This window comes from Didymosphaeria variabile, assembly GCF_027946475.1.
Source record: "Didymosphaeria variabile strain IMI 356815 chromosome Unknown scaffold_2, whole genome shotgun sequence".
Taxonomy (NCBI): Eukaryota; Fungi; Ascomycota; class Dothideomycetes; order Pleosporales; family Didymosphaeriaceae; genus Didymosphaeria; species Didymosphaeria variabile.
In genome coordinates, this window is record NW_026611621.1 from 4,425,699 (window position 1) to 4,436,046 (window position 10,348).

General features: G+C 52.4%; 5 protein-coding genes across 5 annotated transcripts; 2 read left to right on the top strand and 3 right to left on the bottom strand.

The window, feature by feature from the left end:
• Positions 1 to 141: 141 nt before the first annotated feature.
• Positions 142 to 1,084, bottom strand: N0V89_003181 (uncharacterized protein; the record flags this gene model as incomplete). Its single annotated transcript, XM_056211983.1, has 4 exons — positions 142 to 186; positions 234 to 500; positions 550 to 917; positions 967 to 1,084. 4 exons carry the CDS (start codon positions 1,082 to 1,084, stop codon positions 142 to 144), a joined length of 798 nt encoding a protein of 265 aa, XP_056075456.1.
• Positions 1,085 to 2,125: 1,041 nt separating this feature from the next.
• N0V89_003182 (uncharacterized protein) lies at positions 2,126 to 3,882 on the top strand (the record flags this gene model as incomplete). The annotated part of the gene is made up of 3 exons (XM_056211984.1): positions 2,126 to 2,518; positions 2,570 to 3,701; positions 3,749 to 3,882. 3 exons carry the CDS (start codon positions 2,126 to 2,128, stop codon positions 3,880 to 3,882), a joined length of 1,659 nt encoding a protein of 552 aa, XP_056075457.1.
• An 87-nt stretch (positions 3,883 to 3,969) lies between these two features.
• N0V89_003183 (uncharacterized protein) lies at positions 3,970 to 5,197 on the bottom strand (the record flags this gene model as incomplete). The annotated part of the gene is made up of 2 exons (XM_056211985.1): positions 3,970 to 4,906; positions 4,956 to 5,197. 2 exons carry the CDS (start codon positions 5,195 to 5,197, stop codon positions 3,970 to 3,972), a joined length of 1,179 nt encoding a protein of 392 aa, XP_056075458.1.
• Positions 5,198 to 5,797: 600 nt separating this feature from the next.
• On the bottom strand, positions 5,798 to 9,445 carry WDR6 (WD repeat-containing protein 6; the record flags this gene model as incomplete). Its single annotated transcript, XM_056211986.1, has 3 exons — positions 5,798 to 6,565; positions 6,629 to 9,379; positions 9,428 to 9,445. The coding sequence occupies 3 exons, from the start codon at positions 9,443 to 9,445 to the stop codon at positions 5,798 to 5,800; spliced, it is 3,537 nt and encodes a 1,178-aa protein (XP_056075459.1).
• Positions 9,446 to 9,647: 202 nt separating this feature from the next.
• N0V89_003185 (uncharacterized protein) lies at positions 9,648 to 10,203 on the top strand (the record flags this gene model as incomplete). Its single annotated transcript, XM_056211987.1, has 3 exons — positions 9,648 to 9,704; positions 9,754 to 10,100; positions 10,152 to 10,203. 3 exons carry the CDS (start codon positions 9,648 to 9,650, stop codon positions 10,201 to 10,203), a joined length of 456 nt encoding a protein of 151 aa, XP_056075460.1.
• Positions 10,204 to 10,348: the final 145 nt, after the last annotated feature.

Sequence of the window (10,348 nt, forward strand, 5' to 3'; positions counted from 1 at the left end):
GCGCAGATTCCATGTCTGGTTCGTCATTGTTACACTCAACCTGGAAATTGCCATTCTAATTCTAACATACAGCATTGTCCCAACGCCTCGCTCCGTACCACGAAATCAGCAACGCTATGCTAGCAACCATGAAAGCTTTCATTACCACGCAGAGTGTCCACCATCAATCTTCAAATCAGATCCAGTCTAGTTCCTGTCAGCAACGATCAATTACACCTCGGGAAGGACCTTACCATGAAACTACTAGCATCGCTCAGCAAGAATACTGCAGCGCCTCGGTATTCCCCGGGCTTGGAAAGACGACCGAGCATGTTGTCTTTCGGCCAGTTCTCCTTGCGCTCAGGGAACTTGACGAACAACTCCTCGACCATGGCCGTTACGATGTATCCGGGGGAGATGGTGTTTACACGGATGTTGTACTGGCCCCACTCCATGGCGAGGTTTCGAGCGAGCTGAATCACGCCAGCTTTCGACGCATTATACGCAGGACAAATGAGGCCCTAGAAAGCGTCAGCCCTAGAGTTCCAATCAGTCGAGGAAGAAGAGTACCTTGTTGGCTACGCTGCCGGACATGCTGGCAATCAAGATAATACTTCCGCCGTTGCCGTACTTAATCATCTGCTTTGCGACCGCCTGGCTGGTCATAAAAACGCCAGTGACGTTCACCTCGAACATACGGTTGGCATCTGCCGCAGTGTACTCGAGCGCCGACGTCTCTTGTTGGATACCAGCGGCCGCGATGAGCCCATCCAGCCTTCCGTGCTTACTGGCGATGTCCTCTACGATCTTGTTGAGCTGTTCTACCTCACGTACGTCAACCTGCCGGTACTGCAGTTCTGTGCCGAGCTCCGTTGCTGCGTGCTTTGCGATGTCGTGGAACTCCGGTGAAGGCTCAGGGAGTCGATCAAGGGCGTACACTGTACGATCCATCAATGTAGGGACAAAAGGAATGCAGATAGTACTCACCAGTAGCTCCGGCTTCGAGCAATGCCTCTGCTTGTGTGAGGCCAAGTCCACGCGCAGCTCCAGACACCAGAATGACTTTGCCGCTAAGGCTGAATTCAGGGAGACCTTTCGAAGCCATGTTTGCGACACTGCCCATTACGTTTGTACTGCAGGTAGGGGGGTTGAGGAAAGCAATTGTAGGAAACCTGTGCGAACGAAAACTAGGGACAGAAGCAAGGGAATTTCAAGGGAAGAGACCCTTTCTTGACGACGAAAAAACATCACTGTATCATATGATCACGATCTACGCCGGACCGCGACGCTTCCATGGCGCCTTCGCTACACATGGCAGAACATACGAGAGTGCCACATAATTGTTGCGGGGAACTGTGTACACGGAACTTCCCAATGCGGACATGCCGTAGCACTTCCGCGGCCAACCTTGGCTAACATTGGACGGCAGCGGCCACTATACTATTTTGGACCAGCACCTGATTGAAAAAGGATGACTTGCCTTTCAAACTCGGCGTCAGCTATCGAGGTACATGTTTTACAACATTTTCAGAACCTTTTCAAACTCTTCTGATTGAACATAGTGTTGTTCAGATAGAAAGCCTCATCGAAGTAACAAGGCTAACCAATTGCACCACCAACGCTAAGAACGCCTTCTAGAGCATATCGCTACCCCGCCGTCCCCACATGCCGTGGTTTCATTGCGCAACGGCGCCCGCAAGTACCAGGGACTGCGAGTACGTTAAAGAGCAGGCAATATGTGAACAAAGCCCCTTTGATAAGTATCACTGTTGAGCGAGAGGATAGGTACGATAGCCGTTGGACCACGTTGTCACCTATCTACCTTCGATCGCGGTAGTACGCTCCCCTATCTTCGGGACCGCAACGACCCCTCACATGAGCAGCGCTGCAGTTTCCCGTCCGAGGTAGCCTTTCGTTATCTCCTTGCGTTATCTTGTTTCTTGCAGCTGTTGATTGAGTATTATCTCCGTTCTCTTCCTTTCATGCATGATACCTCATCACCTTTACAATCATAAGTGTGCATATTGATATACCTCCTGCGACCACAGATCAGCGTTGCTTTCTCTCCGACTCAATATTATCCACTATGTCAGGTCTTTTCAATTCAGTCTATTCTCGCATACACTCCAGTCTCATCTCCCCATCAATGCTCCCCTCCCCTTCCTCAAAATCTCTCGAATCATGGCAAACCATAGCCAAGCGCACCCAACAACACCGAGACGCCACTCTCGCCGCAGTCGAACCTCCCATACCAGACCTCCCCGAACTACCCCTAGACTCCACGCCAGTCCCTAAGACCATTCTCACTCCAGAGGAACTTTCCATCACCGAATCTGACCCCGTAGACCTCCTCTCGAAGCTCTCTTCCGGCAATTTATCCAGCGCAACCGTAACAAACGCGTTCCTTAGACGCGCCACCCTCGCCCAAAAACTTGTAAACTGCATCACAGAACTAATGCCCCAAGCTGCCCTCGAGCGCGCCGCATATCTCGATGCATACCTCAAAGAACACGGAAAGCCCATCGGGCCACTCCACGGCGTGCGTCTTCGCCTCACCCTTTCCAAAGTCTGCACTGACAAGCGCCCCTAGCTTCCCATCTCAATAAAAGAAATGATCAATGTAAAGGATCACACATGCAATGCCGGTTTTATCTCTTGGTCCGATCGCATCGCCACCTCGAATGCACACATCCTTGACATCTTGCTAGCAGCAGGCTGTGTCCTCTATGCACGTACGACACAGCCTCAGACCCTCATGCACCTTGAAACCTCCTCGAACTACTTCGGCACTACACACAACCCGTTCAACAGGAACCTCACCAGCGGTGGCTCGTCTGGCGGCGAAGGCGCCCTGCTCGGCATGCGCGGAAGCTGTCTAGGTATCGGCACGGATATCGGGGGAAGTATCAGATCTCCAGCGGCGAACAACGGATTATGGGGATTGAGGCCTACGAGTAATCGACTGCCAATGCAGGGAATGACCGCGACGATGTTGAGCGCAGAGCACATCCTCGCCGTCATCGGTCCACTTTCTACTTCCCTAGCCGGCGTCAAAGTATTCATGAAAACGCTCATCGACGCTCAACCCTGGATCCGAGAGCCCAGCCTGGTCCCTCTGCCGTGGAAAACGGAATCACAATTCCCCATAAAAGGCGGGAACAAGACGCTTAAAATCGGTGTGCTGACCGATGATGGAGTCGTGCGTCCACATCCGCCCGTCCTCCGCGCGCTCACCTCTCTCGCCTCGAAACTTGCGTCCGTCCCAGGCGTGGAAGTCGTCCCCTTCACGCCTCTCAAGCACGACCTTGCCTGGTCCATAATCTCCTCCCTCTACTTCGCCGACGGCGGCGCAGAAGAGAAAGCCGCCATCGCTGCGTCAGGCGAACCCTGGCGTCCCTTATCCAATTTCATCCTCAAGGAAAATCCTAACGTCAAATCCCTCTCCATTGCAGGGATGTGGGACTTGACGGCGAAGCGGGACGCGTATCGAGAGGAATACGCGGCGCACTGGAGAGAAAGCGGGATAGACGTCTTGTTCTGCCCTGTTGGGCCTGGTGCCGCGCCGCCGATAGACTGCGCGAGATACTGGGGATACACTGCGCAGTGGAATTTGCTGGATTATCCGGCGCTTATAGCGCCGGTGAGTAAGGTGCTGGCTGACGATGTTGTTGATAAGGGGTATGTGCCGAGGAATGAGCAGGATAGGTATAACCATGAGCTTTGTAAGTAGCCCGAAGGGAGTGGGATGGACGGTGCTAACTTGTGCCAGACTCTCCTGAGAAGTATGTCAACGCGCCTGTGAGCGTGCAGGTGGTGGGAAGGAGATATGAGGATGAGAAGGTGGTCGAGGCGATGGAATATGTACAGGAGAAGCTGGGGCTGCCGTGGGCCAAGTACGTCTAATGAATAAAGCCATGAAGGCGCGGTCTTCATTCTCAATAGTCGTGATCTCCAATGGGTATCAAACATTCATCTCATACTCCTCTGATTTTAGTCCTTCACGCGCTTCTCCCAGAGCTGTAGCGCTTCTCTTAGCTGCTGTTCCACGCCCGGTTCGTGCCAAAAATGTCCCGCGCCCTCGACTTCAACACTGTGGAAACCCACATTATTATCCTTGTTCAACCTCGCGGCCCATTCCTTCATCTTTCTCGCTGAGGCAAACATGTCCTGATCGCCGAACACTGCCAGCGTCTCGTGCCTCTTGAGCGTGACGTCCTCATCGCCCGAGCGGTTCCAGAACCCGCGCGCTAGCCCAGGGGCCGCGAGTGTCGAAGTCGGTGGTGTAAGCGGCGACACAAGAAGATACCGTACCTCAGGAATTTGGATTGCTGGCCTCCTTCCTGCTTCAGCAGGAGGCTGTGGCGCGGTGTCCTTCCGTCTCTGATGACTATGGCTGAGACTCCGCAGCCTGCTTGCTATATCCAAGCTCTTTCCTCCATCAACACTGCGCCTGATTTCCCTGCTGCTACGCCTATTCTCTAGACTCGTCTCCTCACCGCCCATCTTAACCGACAGTTTGTGCTCGTGCCCTCTTCTACTAAGTCGCTCGTGGTCTCGTGCTATGTTGATGAACTCGAGATTGGCCTGAGCGCTGATCTTTTCAGCGCAGAGGAGTATCTCGTGGGCTGCAGAGCCGGTGATTGGTGCGGCGAAGGGCTGGAGAACGGATGGAAGGGGTGGGAGGTGTCGAAGAATGATCGAGCCGTAGGAGTATCCCCCAAGGACCACTATCGCTGCTTCATCGTCTGTGTTCTTCCTCGCAGTTATGGGCGATACCGGCGATTGCTCTGGAGTGAACGCGGCGTCCGACGGTGGATTTGGTCTCAGGTAGGACAAGTAGTGCATGAAGAAGCCGGCGAAGGAATGGTAGTCACTGAGTTCAGGCTTGCCAGACCAACTCGTGTGTCCTTTCGCGCCATGCGTGCCTCTACAACAGGTCAGTAAGTTGATCCATCTCGGAGGAGGGCGGGCCATACCTGAAGTTGAACGTGCCTACGACCCACCCAGCCGCGAGAAACTCCTCGACTACGATGCCCACAACGCGGTCATCATACGAGCCACCCATAGGCGCATATGGATGCGCCATCACGATGCCCCTCTTCTTCCATGGCTTCTCTTTCGCTGACTCTAATGCAGAAGGGTGGTATATGCGAACATCGAGCGGTGTATCGTCATGGAGGGAGGGAATCGTGCAGCTCCAGCGGGGTTCGGTCGGCATTGTGGGCCAGTCTGTGACCCGCTGCAGATATTGCCTCAGGGCATCGCGAAGGTCGGATAGGACGAGACAGCCTTGAAAGCGAGGCTGTATCTGTGTGCACACAGCGTGGGATTGTAGGGGAGTGGCGGGGGAGGGCCGAGCTCAAACTTCCGCAAGGGGCAATTGCTGCGGCCGTCGATCGCAGCGCACTTTTCTCATGAGATAGTTACTTTGCTCGCTTTTTTTCATGAGATAGTTACTTTGCTCGCTTTTTCTCATGAGATAATTACTTTGCTCGCTTTTGGTACCCCCTCTCTGGCGGTGACCACCCGGAAACGTCCCTACCATGTAAACGTCTACAGAAGCTTCATTTCCAGCTGGATTTTGATAACTTCGACAGCTTTATGATCGCAGAAGGCTGTAGATGTGTATAGAGAGCTTAAGTATAGAAAACCCGTGGTATGAAGGTCTCTTAGTACTAGCTTATGTGCCCCTTGGGCGAGTCTCGGCGGGGAACTTATCTGCCGAGTTGATGACACGGCTAGAGCCTCTTAGGCGCGTTTCATGAGATAAATACTTTGCGTACATATAGTTGAGGTTGTACTCTATCCATCAAGCCTATCACATCGTCTCCCACTCTATCCTGATAACCTCCATGCCAACGCCACAAATGAGCACCCTCGCAGCTTCCTTTTCCTTTTCCTTTTCCTTTTCCTTTTCCTCTTCTACTTCTTTCTCCTCGTCCTCCATTTCTTTCTCCTCCGATGAATCCAATACAGCCATACTCGACACGTCTGCAACACTCGTCTTGATCTTTCCAACGCGCTTGATCTCACCGATGTGCTTCATCGCTGGCCGATTATTGCCTTCTAAAAGGTCCGCGTCGGTTTCGTACATGATGAGTTCCCATAGACGCACCCATTGATCATTCCCACTTGTCACTACAAACGTCCGGGCATTGTGTGTGAGCACCGCACATGCCGTCACAGCTGAAGCATGTGCCCGAACTACTATGACTGGAGGACCGGCCCATTCTACGCCGTTCCAGCTAGTGCAGGCGAGGAGGAGGGCTAGTGTGCCATCATCGCCGCCGCTCACGATGAGCGTCATGACCGTCTTGGCATGCGCTTTGGAAAGGTGATGTATAACCAGAGTTTTCGAGGAGGACTGGTGGAGTGTGATGACGGAATGATATGGGAGCGAATCGCGGTCTTGGGAGGGATCAAAAGGCCAAAGGGCAGCATGTCCGTCAGTACCGGCTGTAAGGATCACATGTGGCATGTTATTCCCTGAAGGAAGGAATGCGCATTGTGTTAGACAGGAAGTGAAGTAGTGGCCGGAAGCCACCTTCAACCACTTTTCAGGCTCGGCAGTATCGTACGCGTACAACTACTCGTTATCAACATTATTGATCTGACCATTTTGCGTTCTGGAGCATGAAGGTGTACGTACCTTGACTGTAGAATTCGAAAACACCATACTAAAAATGAACCCAGTATACGAATGTCGTTTAGCCTCGAACGACATAATGCGGAGGTCGGAGTGCTCGCTTTCGGTTGGGCAGCTTGTTTCGCACACCACGCCTATGCCGCCCACTTCAGACGGCAGACGACTTATCCTCCAGACATAAAACTCTTCGCAACCGCCGCTGCTAAAGAGATATGAGCCGTCAGCGGACCATTGCAGAGCTTGGACACCGGTCGTGTGTTTCCGCAGGGTGCGAAGGCAGGTGAGGTGATTGTCGGAGTATTGGAAGATTTTGATGTCAGTATCTTCGGCGCCGGTGGCTATGAACTGTCTGTTGCCTTTGTTTGCGGCAATAACTGGTGACACAGCGACGGCTTTTATCTCGCGTCCGTGACCACCAGAGCGTATCACATCGTGATTCTGCCCGGGTTGTGTGTGAATATGCATGCTTGATGCTCGTGTCCAAACAAGAGTGCCGCCACGGTGTGAGAAGAAGTTGGGTTGGAATGCCCAGCTCCGATGCGCGCCACCGGTTTCGACACTCATAATAACTTCTTCGGTGGCAGTGTTATATAGTACGAACTCCTTGTTTGAGAATCCATACACGTGTAATTGGCCGTCACGGATATAGAGACCCTCGATGTTAGGGCCGACAGGTAGCGAAATATCATGGACTATTGAGTGGTAGAGGTCGTTTGCTAGGTCGATGAAATGGATGGCCATGCAGCCGTTTCTTCCTATGGAGACCAAATGACCGGACGAGGTGGTCGATCCACTGACTATCCAGGTCATAGCGGTGACAGTCTCTTTACCGTGAACAGAATCTATGATCCTGAGTAGCTTGGCTGATCCAGGAGCGGTTTCTCCATCGCGTTCATCTGGGATGCGGTATACGGCAATCGACCCACGGCGGAAACCAATGAAGACATATCTTCCATCAACGGTGTAGGCATGGACCATGCTCGTAATGGCGATTCCAGTGATTTGATCTGATATCGGTACGACAGTCGTACGTAAGACTGTTGGCTCGTCGCTCCTCGAAAGATTGACCTCAAGCAGGTAAGCAACCTTCTGTCCGACTAGGGTAATCAACAGAACTATTCGTTTCGACTGCGGCATTTCTACGGGATGTTCCGTGAAGACTTCACCAATCTTGCCGCTGACAGTATACAACTCTGATAAGCGGGACGTAGCCTTGGTATATGCGTACAGAGTTCCTGTCGCACTAGCAACGAAAGCTACACCGAGTGAGCTCTCTCCCACGCTGACGGAGTATCCGCCTAGATCATCTACTTGGGCAAGTAGTATTGACCTCTCGATTTTCGCACTGAACACGGAAGATAAAGTCTCAAGATAGACTCTACCGGAATTAGTAGTCAGGATGAAAGTAGTTTCATCTAAGAATGCATAGCTTCTGAGAAATTCGGTCTGCTTGGATGAGCGGTGACCCGTTTTCTCTGTAACTGCAGTGCTGTCCTCGAGGAGCGCTGGAGAAGATGCAAAGAAGCCGATATCATACTGTGACTGTTTGATGGGATGACTGTTCTCGTACGTCTTCAGGCCAAATCGTGTGATCTTACTGTCGGCTCCTCCAAGAGTGGCGGACTCATCGCTACGCAAGCTCGGCAAAGCCATGGACCAGACATTTTTGCCATTGTGATAAGCTGCTGTATCCACCAGCTCAAGCTGCCACTTTGGCGTTCCCGGCGGACTAGATTTATCACTAACTTTGGTGACGAGCCTCCATGTACGTGACGTAGCATCCTCACCTGAAGACAGGAGGAAAACATCGCCAGGTGATGAGTCGTCCTGGAAGAACCTCGCTTTCCAGACGCGGGAAGTATGGCCCCAGCCTATGGCAACGCAGTCGATGTTCGATACGGCAGTATCGAAAGAAGCATTGCTAAAACCGGTATGCCTTGTCCTCTGCAATTCTAGGTCGCCGTCAAGTAACGGTTCCCCTTCTTCCGCAGAAACGCCGCTGACATCCCAGATGCGTATTGTGCGGTCGTCGCTACAGCTTGCGAGCAACCGCCTTGATTCCTGATCATCAACGGGAAGCTTGGGAGAGATGTGTACTCCAAATATAGAGCCTTCGTGGCCTAGGAAGACGCGGTGGATACGAGATCTGCTTTCATGGTCACGCGTTGAATCCCACGACCAGTAGATGATCTCGCCGAACGCCGTTCCTGCAGCAACGCGAATGACATGATCTTCTGTATTCCACGATAGATGTGCAGAGTAGAGAATTGAACGAGAGCCGGAAGTCAGTTCGCTCACCGAGATGAATGGAACTTTGTTGGTGTCCTTGATCTCGGTGGGAGGATGCAGGATAATTTCAAGCAGTGCATTGTGTGCGGTTACCGCCGGACATCGTACCGGATTAGGGTCTCCGAATGAGTAAGGCGCTGGAAGGATGTCCAAGATCCAGTCAGGCGCTCTTCCAACATTAGACACTTGGAAATTGTCCAGGTAGACGTGGGCATCATCGTCGAAGTTCCTGAAACCAAATTTCACTGTGCGGACCAGCAACCCTCCCCAGACAATGAGATGCGCATTATCAATCTCAAGTTCAAGTTCGGATATGCCATGTATAGCTTGAGCTTCAAAGACTCGTTCCGACCAAAGGTATCTGTTGTCTTGGCGTTCATAGAAGCGCAAGTACGGTCCTTCAGCGACGACGAGAAGACGTCCACAATCGGCTAAAGCCGTTATCGGAACGCGAGTACATTCATGCTATGCCACTTAGCCAAATACAATCACAGGTGACAGAAGCAGACCTACATGAAGCTTCCGGGACATTGGAGAAATGGCTGGAAGTCGCTCCTAATTTCTCGATTGGATTTTGGCGTTGGGTAAGCGCGACTGCGGGGCAAGGCGGGGTGCTTTTCTGCCAGCTCGAAAATTTATATACTCAGTCAATAGCACCACCATATCCATATACTTACACATATATCCTACAAGAACCCTCAATCGAATTACGTATCTTCCAACATTAGGCAACATGTCTCTCGGAACGCAGGGCGCCATTCCGGAGGGGGCGCAGGACAACAACCCCGACGTAAGGCAACCCTCCGCGACGTCATCGAATATAACTGACTGGAGCCTAGGTGGAAGCACAATGGGCGGTGCAAGCAGGGAAGCACATGGAGACGTACTGGAACATCCTTGAGAAGGTGAAGGGTTCCAACCTCCGCCTCACCAAGATCGACGACGACATCTACGCCCACTTCAAGAAGGAATTTCCCGAAATTAACGTGGGCGGAAAGCTCGACCAGGACGCCATGAAGAGCAAGGAGGGCAAGGAGCGATGGCGCAAGTTCATTGGTGAATACGAGAATAAGATCGACGACTACAACTTCGGGACCATGCTGCGGGACTCCCCAAAGGCTGAATACGGCCCCGATACAACCATCATGTCGGTGCGCATGCAGTTCTACGCGGTTGAGATTGCCAGGTCAGTACAACTATAAACGGATGGGTTAGATGTAGGGGCTAACTAGAGTAGAAACCGTGAGGGCCACAACGACTGGATCTACGAGAAGGCGCACGGCAACTGAGGGCAAGATCTATCAGCACACGACTTCTGAACTACGTGTACGATAGCTCACGACGAATGCCCCGTGACGCGGAATGGCATACGGCACCTCACCGCACGTCCCATTGCGCCTCGGTACGCCTCCGCGTTTGTTCTTGCCGCTTGGC